General features: G+C 31.8%; 2 protein-coding genes across 2 annotated transcripts; both read left to right on the forward strand.

Moving 5' to 3' along the window:
• The first annotated feature begins 560 nt into the window (after nt 1-560).
• Nucleotides 561-10,291, forward strand: LOC108460421 (bidirectional sugar transporter SWEET4-like). Its single transcript, XM_017759913.2, has 8 exons — nt 561-687; nt 790-826; nt 1,159-1,375; nt 1,474-1,635; nt 2,598-2,717; nt 3,008-7,125; nt 7,265-9,994; nt 10,112-10,291. The coding sequence occupies exons 1-6, from the start codon at nt 645-647 to the stop codon at nt 3,164-3,166; spliced, it is 738 nt and encodes a 245-aa protein (XP_017615402.1). The 5' UTR covers nt 561-644; the 3' UTR covers nt 3,167-7,125; nt 7,265-9,994; nt 10,112-10,291.
• Nucleotides 10,292-13,833: 3,542 nt separating this feature from the next.
• On the forward strand, nt 13,834-16,087 carry LOC108459877 (bidirectional sugar transporter SWEET6b-like). The gene is made up of 6 exons (XM_017759273.2): nt 13,834-13,930; nt 14,465-14,501; nt 14,857-15,076; nt 15,292-15,447; nt 15,546-15,665; nt 15,752-16,087. The coding sequence occupies exons 1-6, from the start codon at nt 13,897-13,899 to the stop codon at nt 15,896-15,898; spliced, it is 714 nt and encodes a 237-aa protein (XP_017614762.1). The 5' UTR covers nt 13,834-13,896; the 3' UTR covers nt 15,899-16,087.
• Nucleotides 16,088-17,168: the final 1,081 nt, after the last annotated feature.

The following is a 17,168-nucleotide window of genomic DNA, read 5'->3' on the forward strand; positions in this document are numbered from 1 at the left end:
GTTTTATTTATGTTTTTAGTGCAGATTAACTGCATTTCCATGAAAAATAGTAAAAAAGAACAATGGTTGGTATAAGTCGCTGAAGTTAAGCATAAGATTACTCATGGGATTTGTATGAGGTTTGGCCCCCATTTATCATCATTTCGACTTATGAATTTAATAAGCTAGAAAACCCCCTTTTCTTTTCATTTATCCAAAAATGCTAAAGTGAAGGCACTCGAAGATTCAAGTGCCCCCAAGAAACTCAAAGCACCATTCACGATAGGTTGCAAAATCTGAAACAATGTGCAATCAATGTCCACTGCTGCTTAGACCGTACAACTTATCCGGGCATGAAATACACCCATTTGACCACTCTTTTTTTCTTGAGAAAGAAAATTTGAACTCAAATTCCATTCATCCACCATTTTATCCACTCAGACCCTTTTTCAGTAGCTTACCACGTTGCCCATAGTAGGCAATGACATGATGTGTAAGCATTTAACTGGCTGCTTTATCATTACATGGTAATCCAATTTAGTTCCTAACCAGCCATATATAAAAGTCGGTAAAGGCAAATTAACTTCTCATTTAGGACATATTCTGATATTCTTTGTTTCGGGTTCTTCATTTTTGGCTCCTTTTTACCAAGTAAAGCTTGAAAGATGGTTACTGCTGATACTGCAAGAACTATTGTAGGGATCATTGGTAAGTTCTTTCCGGTCTAAAAACTCTTCTTCTTTAGTGATTAATGTTTATCCTATTGGAGTTTAGTATTCCGAATCCTATTTGTGAAGTTTTGTTTTGCAGGAAATGTTATCTCATTCTTCCTGTTTGCATCACCACTGTAAAATCTCTCCCTCAAAACCCTTTTTTCATTTTCTTTTGTATTGTTTATATTTGCATGAAAACTCTTGAAAATGTGGATAATAAGAATACTTTAATTCCTTTAACAAAATAATTAATAAATAGTCTTTGTTTGCTGTCCTTATGAAACCCACAAGTTGAGATAAGCCCAATGTTTTGGAGTAAAGGTATGTTCTAGGTGTTTCACCCCCATAGTTCTTCACGACCCACTTGTACAGTCTTTTGATTTTTTTTCTCTTCATCTAATTTAGCCACATGGGTAGAGAGAGAGAGAGGGGAGTTTCATTATGGATTATATTTTATTTATGACAGACCAACATTTGTGAAGATATACAAGAAGAAGGCAGTGGAGGAATTCAAGCCAGATCCTTACATAGCAACTGCAATGAATTGCATGTTGTGGATATTCTATGGCTTACCAATGGTTCATCCCGATAGCGTCCTTGTTGTCACCATTAATAGCATTGGACTTGCAATGGAGCTCATTTATCTCTCCATTTTCTTCCTTTATGCCCCCAATAAAGGCCGAGTACCTCACTTTCCCACCCATTTTCTAACCTTTTCTTCCATACATCATTCCTACACATGTTCATGAATTGAATTTTATATATAAAATTGAAATTGCAGGCCAAGGTTATTGGATGGCTTGCCCTAGAGATTTTATTTTTGGGTGTTGTAGCCGCATGCACGTTGACATTGCGCAAAACCCATGCCCAAAGATCGGACCTTGTTGGAATTCTTTGTGCCATATTTGGAGTATTAATGTATGCTTCACCTCTTACCATTATGGTATGTCATTTTTCTTTTTATCTTTTCCCTTCTTTTTCCTATATTATTTGATTTTAATTAATGGGGTCATAAGGTCTAAATTTAGACTATTTGGATGATAATCATATTTATCATACTTTGTAAAAATAAAAATTAGAATCCATTTATACATGCTTATATCTCGGTTAAAATTATTTATTAACTATATATTTTAGAATATGGGTAATTATTTGGAATACAAGTAGTGGAAATTTTAATTCTACAAGTAGGACTTAAATTTTGTCACACGTATTATTTATTTTAAAATCTTTTAAACACAATTTAAAGTCACATGAAAAAACTCTCAACTTTGCTTGTGAAATTAAAACTTACAATTACCAATGTACCAAATATTATCCTTAAAGTATTTTTAATATTTATTGAACATAAAAGAAGAAACATAATATGTCAATTGCATTTCTCTTTTTATAAATGGGAAATTATTTTGTACATTGGAAGTGGAGCTTTTAGATTACACAAGTAGCGATAAGGGGTTGATAAGTGTCTTATAGGGATATAAAAAAATATTAAAAAAAGGCCCATATCAATTTTTTTAAGGCTACTTGTAGAATAACAAAAATACATTGTCAATTGATCAAATACTCACCTTTTATAAATATCATTTTTAAAAATTATTGCATACATAATTTATCAATTTTCTAGACTCTACAAGTAAATTTAAGGTTCGACAAATGTTTTATAAGATGTAGTAAAAATTAAAAATAAATATAACATTTCTCATACTCTCAATGCTTGTGAACTATCAAATAATTATAATTTTGGATTGCACTTACAAATTTAGAAAATAAATTTGATACATTATGAATGATAATTTAGATTTTATCCCTAAATTAATAAATTGATCCCTCAGGAAATAATTAAGTTATAATTTTTAGTTTTTTTTTATCAATTTAATATAATATATATGTTTTTTAATTTTACAGAGGAAGGTGATTAAAACAAAGAGTGTAAAATACATGCCATTTTACCTCTCATTAGCCAACTTTCTTAATGGAGTTATTTGGGTCACATATGCCCTCATTCGCTTTGATCTCTATATATTGGTAAGAATATATAAGCTAAAATAACCTAAAAAAAAATACGAATTTATTTAGAGATTTTTTTTTACATGTTAAGTTATTGACTTCTGATTTGTAGTTAACTTTTAATTTATGGCTCAAAAAGCATTTTAGACTTTTTTTTTATGATAAATTTATTTATTTATTTTTATAGTGTTTAGGCATATATAAAGTAATAATAACTTGTTCGAGTGTAATAAAATGTATTTTGAAAAGAAAAAAAATAGGTGAAGCATTGTTTTAATAAATTTTAATATGTTTGGTTGATGATGTAGATTGGAAATGGATTGGGGGCACTCTCTGGAGCAATACAGTTGATTCTGTATGCTTGCTACTTCAAGTCTGCCCTGAAAGACGATGATGAAAACGACGTCGTCAAGCCATCTGAGCTGCAACTCTCCGGCAGCAATGGACCGGCTAGACCAACAGTTTGATCGTTTATATATATATGTCAAAAGGCAAAAAAGCAAAAAAGACTTTTAAATATTTTCCAAGTAAATTAATACAAATATGCATGTAAAGATTTTCATAGTGTTGTTAGAATATTTTTCTTTTTTAAAAAAAAAAAGAAATAAAAAAGATAATCGAATTTAAAAAAAAAAGCTTAGGTACCATATTAGAAAAATAAGAAACTCTCCAAATGGCTCGTGAAACTCTCCAAATAACAGTTTTTGTGAATAATATTCGGGCAAGCATGCACTGGAAAGGATTATGGACGTTATTCAACTTCTATGGAGTCGTAAAAGATGCTTTTATTTTGAATAAGAAAAGCAAAGTTGGATCAAGGTTTGGATTTGTGAGATTTTCGTGTGTAACGGATGCTCAACGGGCAATAGAAAGACTTAATGGTTTCGTCATTCTAGGGTACAGAATTGGGGTGAAAATGGCTAGCTTCAAAGGAAGGAAGATATGGAGAAAAAAGAATACTCATGCAATTTCAATCAGTAATAAGGAGACTTATTGAAAAGGAAATGAGAAAAGTGTAAGCGAGAAAGGAGAAACTTTTGGGAATTCAAAGGATGATCAGTTAAAAAATAGGAATTGTTTTGGAATGGAGGGGAACTAAGTGAGAGTAGTTGAAGGTTTTGTGGAAGTAGAACTTCTAGGGAAACTTCAACGATGTTTGGTGGGGGAATCAGCGACCGTTAGCGACACAAGAAGTATGGCTGAAAGATTGTCTAAGTTTGGACTCGAGGAGATATCTGTTAAGAGAATTCAAGGAAGATTTTTTCTTATAGAAGTTCCGGATAATGAGTTTATGGAAGTTTTGAAACAAAAAGATTGGGCTTATCTGAAGGAATGTTTTATAAAAATCGAACCATGGTTGGAAAAGAGATTTCTGTCTAAGAGGGTAGCATGGATCGACGTTGCAGGTATCCCATTACATTGTTGGAATTACGAGACTTCTAAAAGAGTGGCAGATTTCTGGGGGAAGTTGATATCAATGGGAGAAAGCTGGAATAATTCTAGCAGTTATGAGCGGATGGGGATGTTGATTTCGATCAATCAGCCTTATTAGATTGATGAACTGATAATTATAGAGGTTGGTGATTGACAGTTTCCGATCAGAATTAAAGAAAAAGGTCTGTTAGAATAGAAAAATGAAATTCTTTTGAAAGTAAGGGGCCAGCCGGAGGAGGAGGAAGGACAAACACCGGAAGTTGAGTCGGGGACCAGAACAGAATCAGAACAATTTTCGAAGGTTAGACGAAATGATGTGGGGGTGCTTTAACAATCAATCTTGAAGAATGTGAAATAGAAAAAGATAGCATGGGGTTGTCTATTGAAGGAATATTGTCAGAAGAAAATTTAATTGGGAATAAAGAATTAATATCAGTTGGGGATGTGGATAATGATAAAGAATTGGTTAGGGCTAAGGAGGATATGTTAAACATGGGTCTGCTTATCCAAGTGGACCCAAAAAAGAGGCTTGGCCAACAAAAGAGTGTGGATCTGAGAGTGGGTTTTACAGGTGAAGATAGGCAGTTCCTAAGGAGTGATAATAGCCCAAATGCTATTGAAGGAGGTGATAATTGTTTTGAATGCAGGAGCTTCGAAGAAGCGGAAGAAAAATTAGAAATAGAAGAGGAACTTTTTCAAATTAACCAAAATAGAAGGAAGAAAGAGTCGTTGAATAAAAGGATTCGTTTTATGCACAAAATTTAGGTCGGTGTCCTGTTGACAAAAGAAAAACAGAAAAGGGATAGAAATGAGAAGTTAGAGAAGGGTAAAGCGATAACAAGGTTTGAAGAAACAATAGCAAATATCTCGCTATCTGATTCAGACATTAGCAATTGTAGAAGGGTCACTTTAAGGGAGGCAAAGAGAACTTGGGAAGTAGGGAAGAAGTTGGGTTTCAGTATGAGGGGGGATGTGGAAGAAGAAATTGATGAAATTAGAAGATTAAAAGGGCAGTAGAGAGAGGAAAATGGAGGAAATAGTCGCGTCAAAGACTTAAATTTTGGTGAGTTTTTCTAAGTTTGGAATTCTTGTTTAAGTATTTGTAGTGTTTGTTTGAATTGTTTGGGGTCATGAGAATTATATCATGGAATATAATGGGGTTAGGGTCAGAGGTGAAACTGGAATATGTCAAAAGAATAAGTCGTTTGGCAATAGTGAATGTTTATTTTCTCCAGGAAACAAAATTAGAATTTGTGACTATGGATGTAGTGAGAAAATTTTAGGGGGATGATTTCTGATTCGCTGCTATAATTGAAAGGCTGGGAGAGCTGTTGACAATTTCGGATAAAGATGAATTCAAGTTATCCAAAGAATGGAGTGATAAAAGATTGATTGTAATTGAAGGAAAATGGGTAAATGAGGGATTAGAAGTGGTGTTGATAAATGTTTATGCCCTTAACAATAGGTCTGAACAGAGAACTTTATGGGGGGTGTTAACATATTTAAGAAAACAATTTTCAAGTCCATGGATTGTTTGAGGAGATTTTAATGTGGTGTGATGTAGAAGTGAAAGGAGCAATTGTGTGGGAACAGAGAAGGGGTCTAGAGAGTTTGTTAGTTTTATCCACAATTGAAATCTAATTGACTTGCCGCTGTTTGGAAAGAAGTTCACATGATATGGCTCGGATAATAAAAGGAGCAGACTTGATAGATTTTTGTTAGAAGAATAAAAGGAGCAGACTTGACAGATTTTTGATGGAAGAATTCTGGTTGATCCAGATCAAAGATTTACATCAGTAGGGGTTAAAGAGATCTGTTTCTGATCATATACTCATCTTACTAGCAGATGAAGAAGTTGATTGGGGTCTTAGGCCATTCAAGTTTACCAATGCGTAGTTTAAGAAAAAAGAATGTGTGGGGTTGATTGAGAAGGAATGGTCTAACATGTACAGTTTGAATGGGCAAGTAGTAAGAAAACTTAAGAGTGTCCTTAAGAAATGAAATGGGGATAATTGTAATTTTTTGGATAATAGAATAATAGAGTGTAAAGAAAGGATTAAGGTGTTAGATGAAACTAGTAATCAGAGGAAGCTGAGCGAGAAAGAATTGGAGGAGCTTAAAAGATTGAATTTTGATGTTTGGGATGCAATTAAATTCAATGAATCGATATGGCGACAAAAATCTAGAATGATGTGGCTGAAAGAAGGTGATGCGAATACAACTTTTTTCCATAGAGCTGTGAAGATAAAAGCAAAAAGAAAGATTGTATACAGAATAAAAATCGGGAGATTCTGGTGTAATGAACCAAGGGAGTTAAAGAAGAGAGTGTATGATTTCTTTAAAAATCATTTCCAAAGTCGCTCGAGAAATTGGAAGATGGAGATGGAGCTCAATTTTAGGATACTAAAGGATATAGAAGTCGAGAAGCTGGAGGAACCTTTTTCAAGGGAGGAGATTAGAGGTGCAGTATGGAGTTGTGAGGAATCGAAAGCACCTAGTCCGGATGGTTTTAACATGTGTTTTTATCGAAAATGCTGGAATATAGTTAAAGAACATCTGTTTAGAATGATGTTAGATTTTTATAGATCTGAGAAGCTTGAAAGATCCATCAAATGTTCCTTTGTAGCCCTTATTCCCAAAATTGATAACCCGTATGAAACTGCAGATTTTAGACCAATTTGTTTAGTTAGTTCTTTGTATAAAATTGTAGCAAATGTTCTTTCTCGTAGGTTAAGGAGAGGTAATTAGAGAGCTAGTCAGTGAGACACAGTGCGCTTTTATCAAAGGTAAGTAGATTTTTTATGGTATTTTAATTACAAATGAAGTGATTCATTCGATGAAGAAAATGGAAGGAAACGAGGGCAATTTGATCTTCAAACTGGATTTCTCCAATGCATATGATTGTGTTCGTTGGGATTTTTTGGAATTAGTTTTACGCATGATGGGATTTGGCGATCGTTGGATTCGATGGTCAATGGAGTGTGTTTCAATGGTAAGAGCAGCTGTTCTTGTTAATGGATCTTCCACAAATGAATTTAGTTTTGGTAGAGGTCTTCGTCAAGGAGATCCTTTATCTCCATTTCTTTTCATTCTAGTGACGGAAGTATTACATTTGTTGTTGGACAAAGCAGGGGTGATGGGATTAATTGAAGGAATTCAAGAAGTTCTTCCAGGTCAGATGATTTCACATTTACAATTTGCAGATGACATTATTTTGTTCTTGAAGGTTGATGAAAAGGTGATGGAAAATATGAAATTCATTCTTCGTTGTTTTGAGATTTTTTCAAGTTTAAGTATTAACTTCAAAAAATCATGTATTGTGGGGTTTGGTGTGAACGAGAAATTTTTTATCGTATGGCAGTTATATGTAAATGTAAGATTGGGGTATTGTCGTTTAGCTATTTGGGAATTCCATCGGGAGCGAATCTGAGGAGAGTTGCTACATGGAATAGTGTGGTTGAGAGATTTAGAAAAAATGGTGGGGTTGGAAATGTAGAAGTATGTCGTGGGCTATCAGGGTTGTGTTGATTAACGCAGTCTTATCGACTTTGCCTGTTTACTTCATGTCTTTATTTCAGGCGCCAGTGATAGTAATAAAAAATATTGATAAAATAAGGAGAAATTTTTTGTGGAGATGTTTTAATGGCAAACGAAAAATGGCGAAAGTTTGCTGGAAATAGATTTGTAGTCCTAAGGAAAAAGGTGGTGCCGGAGTGGTGAATCTTGCGATAAAGAACAAAGCTTTGCTAGCAAAATGGAGATGGCGTTTAGCGGTTAAAAAAAAGTCGTTGTAGAGTAAAGTTATATTAACAAAGTATGGCACCAGTGTGCAACATTGGAGATTTAGAGCGAATAAGTTTAAAGAAATGTCGGCAGTTTGGAGAGAGATTGTTGAGAACTCGTTTGATGTTAGAGTAGCTAGATGGATGAGAAATAAAAATTTTAAGTGAAAGATTGGGAATGGAAAGTCGATGATGTTTTGGGTGGATATTTGGTGTGGAAATGATCCATTAAAACTGGATTTTCCTAGATATTTCGATTAGCAAAACTCTAAAACGAGTCAGTTTTTTATTATTCGTACAGTAGTGATTTTAGCAATGTTAAATGGGATGATTTTTCTGTTCGACCTTTGTTAGATCGAGAATTGGGGATTCTTAGTCTCCTTATTGAAAGGGTGATTAGTGTGGTCTTGGCCGAGGAAGTAGAGGATCGGTTATTATGGGTGCACGATAGTAAATGTGAGTTCTCAGTGAAGAAGTTATCTAAATTGCTGATTGAGGGAGATGGGGATGACTCCATTTTTGCTTTTGATAAAATTTGGAAATTAAAAGTTCCTCCAAGGGTGCGTAACTTCATTTGGATGTTAGCTATTGACAGAGTTCCCACGAAGGATTTCTTAGTGAAGAAAGGGGTGTATCTGCAATCCATATTGAATGTTTGCCCTTAGTGTGAATGAGAAAGGGAGAGTGCGGACCATTTGTTCTTTAAATGTAATTTTGTTTTTGTTTTTGGAGGAGGTTTTTTAATTGGTGGATGTTGGCTGGTAAGTGGTTAGTAGTTTTGAAGAATTTTACTCTTTATGCTTTAATGTGAAGCTTCATGGTTCTTGCAAAAGTTTGTGGTTGATTGCAATTGAGGCATCTTGTTGGTCTATTTGGCTTGCTAGGAATGAGATGTGTTTGAAAGAAAGGTGTTGTCGATGGATACGCAAATTTTTCATTCCAAGATGAGAGCATTATTGTGGGTAAGAACTGCTTTCGATGAGTATATGGTTGAAGAGAGATTATGGTGATTTTGTCCGTACAAGAGCAGGTTTTCTAAATCTATTCCAAGGGGTTGGAGTTATCCTCCTTGTAGGTGGCTGAAATTTAAAGTAAGCGGTAAAACTTCTGAGGTTGCTTTGGGCGATGGAGGTGTGCTAAGAGATAAGGAAGGAATTGTAAGAGCTTTATTCTCGAGGCCAAGTGATGCTTGTGCTACAGATTCAGCTGAATTTAGGAGCAATAATTATTGCGTTGGATGTAATCATTGAGATTGGGTGTAGGGGAACTGGTTCGTTTATTGTCGAAATGGGTTCTTTGGTGGTGTATAATTGGTTATTAGATAAAGTTAGGAGACCTTGGTCACATCAAGCTACATTTGCTGATTTGGAAAGGAGTCTTGCTTGTGTGGGTAAGGTAACTTTTTCATTTGCAGAGCCGAATGGTAACGAAATGGCAGATACTTTAGCAGTTGCTAGAATAAAAAGGCCTGGTATGTTTAAAGCATGGTGGTGAATTTTGGAATTTTACTATGATGTTAGTATAAGCATGTTGGTATGCTGTTATGGGGTCTAACGGAGTTTTTTGTGCTAGTTTTTATTTTTGGTGCTTTGAAGGTTTTTTAACAGTAGGGGATTTTGGGAATTTTGTGGGTGTCTTTTGTGGTTATTTGTTTGAGCGTAATTTTTTATCATGGGTATGGGTCTATTTTGTTGAGGGTATGCTTGCATTTTTCGTTGCTGCAAATGCGGTATTGTTATACCTTGATTGAGCAAAAAAAAAAAAGAAATAGAAAAGATAAAAATTTCGTCCAAGTTATTTGGTGGCAAGCTGAACATACGGCAGTAAAAGATATATGCTTATATTCAAAATTAGTCTCTGAAATATGCCTCTTTCCTACTTGTCCTAGTAATGGTTCAAAACAATAGGCTCCATTTGAAGACATTGAGCCAATATTGCCTCCTGCATTAAGAAGAAGAAGAAGACCACCAGGGAGGCCTAATAAAAATAGGAAGAAGGAAGCTAATGAATTTACTACTGGTCAAGTCAACAAAAAAAGATAGGAAAAAATGTTACAACAAGAGAATCTATAAGGGGGAGGTGAGTGAGAACATATGATTAAATCAGGTTCTGACTATGCATTAATTTTCTAATGCATCACATTTTAATTTGCATATACCATGAAAGCTATTTATAGTAACTATTTTTATGTCTTAGGTCACAAGACCACATTTGCTGCGATAGGTCCTCAATCTTCAAGGTCTTTCCAAGGTAGAAGCGGCCTATAAGGAGGAAGCATATGTTGGGAAAATTCCATTTATAAAGAGATTTTTTTTATATTATTTTTTTTTAAATTGAGTAACTGTAATATTTATAGCAATAAATTTATTTATCAAATTTGTATCTGTGTTTTGAAATAGGTAGTGTAAGTCATTTTCTTGACTTTCTACGAATACAATCTTCTCTATTGTTCTTGAACCCTAGGTTTGTTTAGAGTATAGGCTCTAAATTTTTGGACTAACAAACACATAAAAACTATATCGATATTCAAGTGGGGAAGATCAATGTCTCTTTATGGGCTAGAAACTAACAACAAACTCTCGCAAAAATAAAATTTATTTGTAGAATAAATCTAACTAAAATTTGACAGTGTAACAACGTTTTGTGTTGTTTTATTTGACCTAACCCATCGTCTCTATTTATAGAGAGAAAAAAAGACAACAATTTTAGCTTAATAAGAAGAAGCCAAAAATTAATATTTTAATAATCCATGTATTGTACAATAATATGTTTTTCTTTAGTCTTTTAAACCAACTTATATAACTTAACCAACCTAATAACTCATTTAATGGTCTTATTCAATAATATTGCAATAACTAATTAATTTAATTTCTATTTGAACTTCAATTATTAAATTACAATCAATTAAATAATAATTCAAAAAATTAATTTAATATCCAAGTCATCTATTCTTCGTAGTGAGAAAACACATTCACTGTAAATATGATACATGCGATCTATTTCTCTAATTCATCATTTTTATTTATTCATTGCATCAGTTCAAATGCAAACTGTCAAGAGTTATATCGAGTTAGCAGAGGTATTGATTGAACATATATAATTAGGGCTCAAATAATTTCTAATTAAATTTTGACTTTTTTTCTATTAATTACAACATTATTTAGTTAATGAGTCAATCCATTAAAAATGTCATGACTAAACTCTCCCAATTATATATCATTACGAAAGCAACTCATTAAGTTCTCATCCACTGACATTATCAAATGTGTGTTACCCTCATAGGATATCCTTAATCTCTTTGGATTAAATTCGTTCACCTAATATAATCCTATTTTATCTTATGGTAACCATTACATTTTCCTTCATGAAAAAAGCGGTTACTAACAAATAGCAATTTAATAATTTTTCCTAAAACAAATGACCTATGACCATATTACTTTTCTATCTATCATGCAATACCTATAAGAGGATACTATTTACCTTTTATAGGGTTATGAACTTCACTATTCTAAACAAGGTCATGCCATGTAGAAGTCTTATACCCAACGTGCTAATTTTTAGCTCTATTATCAATTAAACTCAAGCTTTTCATACATTAAAGTATACAAGTCACGCACGCATAGTTAATTACTTACTCATTGAGGTAAGCCATACTATGAATATCATAAGTGAATAAATCTACAAATAGATCTAGGAGTTCGATCTACTTGGGTCATGTTCAATGTCTTGTCAGTCTAGATAATCACACCTATATTTTTATCTTTTGAGAGTCATCCGTTCCGATACCCATTTGGATTTGATAGATAACATAATAGTCATTTAATTGATTTGCTCAATTTCGATTTGTTAGATAAAGAACCATTTAGATTATTTGTTAATATAAGTTATATTCTCACATTATGACTCAATTTCGAATTTTATATTCTAAATTTCATCTCAAAATCCCATCACAACCCATATTGCATTTGGTTCACCTTCATTTACAAAAAGCAACCCTAACCTCTCTAAACCTACACTAAGAAACCAAATTAATACAAGATAAACCTTACTCCACAAACCAATTGAATCATTCAATCTCATTTTTCTCCCAAAAACTTCACTTCATCATCCAAACTAACATCAACGTAACAACCAAAGCAAATAATCACATTATCTACACCTTCTTTCTCTCCATCTCTATTGTTCTAATTTTTCTTAACAGCCCAAGCAGCACAACTCTTGCACGAGGTGTCATGGGCAGATCATAACTAAAAAACCTACATGAATTACAAAATTGATGGCCGAAGTGTTCTCAATAAAAAAAAATCTTCTACTTGGGTTATCATTAGACCATGACATTTTTAAATCAATCAAATTTCCATATAAAAAACAAACCGGATGAAATCGGGTAACACCATTTTTTCCTTCTCCTTCCTTCTTTGTCATCCTCTTCTTTTTCCTTTGCTTCATTGTTGTTGTGTCTAGAAAGAAACAAATAAGCTGAAGGCCGCCAATTTTAAGGTTTTGGTCTTTAATTTTTAATTTTATTTTCTATTTTCTTATTTTATGATAATATATGAATGATACTTTGTGCTTATGTGACAAACTTAACATGTCAGGTCGTTTCGCTATTAAGTTTGCCACACTTTTAACAATCGAGTGATCAAAACGTTAGAAGTTAATTACTCTACTATAATTTTTATGGTTCAATTGTAAAAAAAAAAGAAAATTAACCAAAATTATGCGAATATATATTTTTAAATTTATCCTATTTTTAATATAAAAGACTATATTTTATCATATTTAATTTAATTTATTTAATCATAATATAAAATCTATTTATGATGTACGTGTAGGTTTCACGTTGTTATTAGATTATAGGACACACACGATGTAGGTAAAAGAATTATGTAATATATTTATTTAAAATTGACACTAAAACCAAATACTACTTTGGTTCAAATAATAAAATAAAAAGTGAATGTTATGGTATCTCGAATTAAATCTCATTAGAAATATGTATTTTTTATTTCATATAAAAATAATTATACCTCAAAATAATAATTGCTTAATTTGTTAAAACAAAGATGGTTTAATTATTTAATAACTTAATTAGTACCCACTGTGGATAAGCATTATATATGTATTAATTATAGATTTGATATATTCTATCAAATTTGATATTGTGATAGACTAATTACAGTAATTGAAGGTGATTAATGTTGAAATTTTGAGTTAATTGAACTTATATCAGGAAAAGCAACAATAAATGCTCAATCCAAAAAATCTGTTTATTATTTAAAATATTAATATTTTTATTATTTTATTATTTCAAACTGAGTCAAACCAGTTTGAATATTTATCAAAAGTATCCAAACGCAATCCGAATAGTTGAAAATTTTAAAATTTATAATTGAATAATTCTAATAATAAAATTAAGAAAATATAAATTTAATAATTTGTAAAATCTTAACTGAAGCTGACATGGCAAAATTCTATTGGCGAAATGGAAATTTGGAAAGACGAAAATCTTCTCGAATTCTTTTTCGCCACGCATAATAATAATACATGGATATTCAGGTAATGGCAGTAATGGTAATTTAGATGAAATCCAACACCGAATGAATATCCTCCGTAACAACAAACACACAAACGATTTAAACGCCGCGTCTTACTTCTCCAGTTCTCCCCAATTATCCAAAGCCACGACGCCATGCAATTTGCATGCACAAAAAATAATACCAAATTTTTTAAAGAAAAAGAAAAAGGAATTAGAATTTAATTAGGATTAGTGGATAATTAAAATTTCGTGTTTCAAAAAAGAAATTTTAGTTTAAAAAGGTAAAATCTTATCGACGCGGATTTCTACTCCAACTAAAAATCCTTCTCTATCCCTTGCTTTATATATAACTTTCAAATCTGTTTCATCCTTCATCCTTCATCCTTCATCCTTCATCAATTTCTCCTCTCCTTTTCTCTCGTTACTGCTTAAGCTTTCGAAGATGGGACTTGCTCGCAATGTCGTTGGCATTATTGGTAATTTATGTTTCTCTGTTGAGTTTTGGAGCTTTTAGAGGTTTTGATTAGTTTTTTTTTTTTTTTTTTTATTTTGATCGTGATTAGAAGCTTTAAAGATGTTTTGAAGCTTTGATCAATGGCGATCGATGTTTTGTTAATCGTTTCCCTTTCTTTTTTTGGTTCAATAAGCCAATATAGTTTTCAAACTTCTTTTCAGTTTTTCATTAAGTAAATATGAACTTTAGTGTTCATGAGGTTAAGTTTTGGAGATTTTAGAGGTTTTAATTGCTTTTTGTTGAATTTCATCATGATAAGCGATGAGTTGACGTTAATGCGTTTAGATTTACTGCGAGTTTAAAAGCTTTGATAAGAGTTTTCACATTTCTCTTCAGTTTTTCATTAAGTAAATATGTACTTAAATGCTTATCATGTTAAGTTTTTACGTTATTAACGAATCTACTATTCTATGAAGATCGAAGACTGGTTATTCAGTTTTCTTTTTTCTGTTTGAAGTTGTTTCGTTTATTTATACATTTATATATTGTTTTGCAGGGAATGTCATCTCCTTCGGCCTCTTCCTCTCGCCAGTGTACGCATCTTCTGTCTAATTATCTTGCTATGAATTTATTATTTTATTTTAGATTTACCTAATTAAAAGCTTAACGAATAGCTGGTAAAAAAAAATGCTTAACAAATTTCTTTTTCTGGTCCGTAGTAAATTTATTACTATAATTCTAAAAGTATTATAGACTCGAATCTCTTTATTCCTTTTCCAGATGTTGTATATATAGAATGATAAACGATTATATAAATATACCTATAAATTGAGTTTTTTTCTTGAATATGTGAATATATATAATGAAGTTTTTCTTTTTCATAACTTTTTCTTTTGGATTCAAAATTCTCACTGACAATTGTTGGTTTTTGTGAATATATGTTAATAGGCCAACTTTTTTCCGAATTTATAAGAACAAGGCAGTTGAGGAGTTTCAGCCATACCCCTATTTGTGCACAGTTCTGAACTGTATTTTCTGGATGTTTTATGGTCTTCCCATTGTTAAAAAGGACAACATTCTAGTCTTGACCATCAACAGCGTTGGCCTTGTCATTGAGTTGCTCTACTTAACCGTATACGTGGTTTATGCTAATGATCGGAAGAAAAGGGTAATTATACATGAACCTTAATTTGCATGCTTATTGGCCTTTACATTCTTTTCTATTTTAACAAATTCACTGTGTGTATGTATAAAGATTGAACGTAGGCATCATTATTGGTAGAATTTTAGGATGAGAACATGTGTTAGATTGAACTTACGCATCAATATTTGGTATGTGGTTTTGGGGTTTTAAATATTGTGTTTTTTTTATTGTTATTTCAGCTTCGTGTTGCTCATATCCTTTTGGCTGAAGCAGCTTTGACAGTAGCCGTTGTTCTCATTGCAATGCTCTGCTTCGATAAACACAGATCTCTTTTCGTTGGAATTATAGCTGATGTTTTTAACATCATTATGTATGCTGCGCCTCTAGGCATCTGGGTAAAAATCTTCTTTTTAAATATTCATATCCATAATCAGATATATGCATGGTGGAAAACATATTTAACCGTCTTTGATTTTGGGCATTGTATTAACAGAAAAAAGTTATCACTACAAAAAGTGTGGAGTATATGCCATTCTGGCTCTCAGTCGCAGGCTTATCTAATGGCATCTGTTGGACCATCTATGGCCTCATACCATTTGATCTCTTCCTCCTGGTAATAAATTAAAAACTAAAATAATAATGATGATACTAATAATTAATTAACTAAATTAATAATGTGAGTATTGTGGATGTTTGTAGGTAAGCAATGGGCTAGGAGCAATATTTGGTGTGATTCAGCTCGGTTTATATTGTTACTTTTACTTCTATGGAGAGAAGAATAGTAAAGAGGGAGCAAAGAAGCAATCAGAGGTTCAGCTCTCTAATCACCCCACAGGAGCAGCCTGAAAACTTTAAAGCCCCTTTCTATTTTGAGTTCCAAAGGGAACAAAAACTTTAATTTTCAATTTTGCTTCTTTTTTATTATATTTTTTTTTAGTTTTTAAGTAGTCCAGAGGATTTCTTAGGTTTGGTTTATGCTTTATGGCTTGGTTACCTTGCCTATTGGTAATGGATTAGGTTTAATTCTTTTCTTTTCTTTTCATATGCTTTATTTGGAATTGCCCTTTTTTTTCTATTTTCTCTTATGATTTTTGCCAATTCTCATGCTCGATTGGTCCATTAAAAATTCGAATGCTATCTGCCACTTTTTTCCTCAATATTTTGGTAAAAAAAAAAGAAGATAAATTTTGCTTATTTTATATTTTAAAATGCATATACATTGCATTAAATTTTATTTAAAGGGAGAGATTTTTTTTTTGGTTAAAAATCGAAATATGCTATATATTATTTATGGTTAATATCTTTTTCCTTTTCATGTACCAAAAAGATAGCTTTCCATTTTTGCACACGAAATGTTTTATGTTGAGTAATTCATAATATGGGCAATGTCAAAATTTCAAGCCATTGGATCTTTCATTGGAACTTGCTATTTTTGGAAGACATTGGGTCTTTCATATCAGCTTCAAAATGGTTTCTTTTTCAAATCAGATCTGATTATTAATTATATACAATAATCTAAATAATCATCATTATTTAAAGAAAATTAGGTGTTTTAGGTGAGAGATTTGAAGAAAATTTGAGTAAATATATTGGAAAATTTTAAATTTAATGAGTAATTTTATAGATAATTTTAGGAGTTGAATTTTCTTTTCAAATTCTACTTAAATATGATCGTTTTTAAAATTCCTCAATTTTATTTCATTTAATTCACATGGTTCCATTATAAGATAAAAAAACTTTAAAAATAATTTTTATTTAATTGTAATTATATTTTAAAATTTTTTACTTTATTAAAACTATCAATAAATTTTTACAATTATAATGATATTTATATTGAATCTAGTATTAATATATCTCTTCCTTTATAGTTATTTCTAATTTATAAGATTTAATTTTTCCAAACAAATCAATTATAAATGCTAACTTTTGAATTGATGAATTCAAAAATGCTAGCATTTTAAAAATTGTAAAATTATTTGATTCTTAGACTATAATGTAATATTTCAATTTGCAATCAAATCAACTAAAAGGATTAAATTCCAATACTTGAATAAATTTCACATTTAAATCCAAATTAAAACACATTAGTCAAATTTGTTCAATGAAACCTTGTAAA

The sequence above is a fragment of the Gossypium arboreum genome, chromosome 4, assembly GCF_025698485.1.
Source record: "Gossypium arboreum isolate Shixiya-1 chromosome 4, ASM2569848v2, whole genome shotgun sequence".
Classification (NCBI taxonomy): Eukaryota; Viridiplantae; Streptophyta; class Magnoliopsida; order Malvales; family Malvaceae; genus Gossypium; species Gossypium arboreum.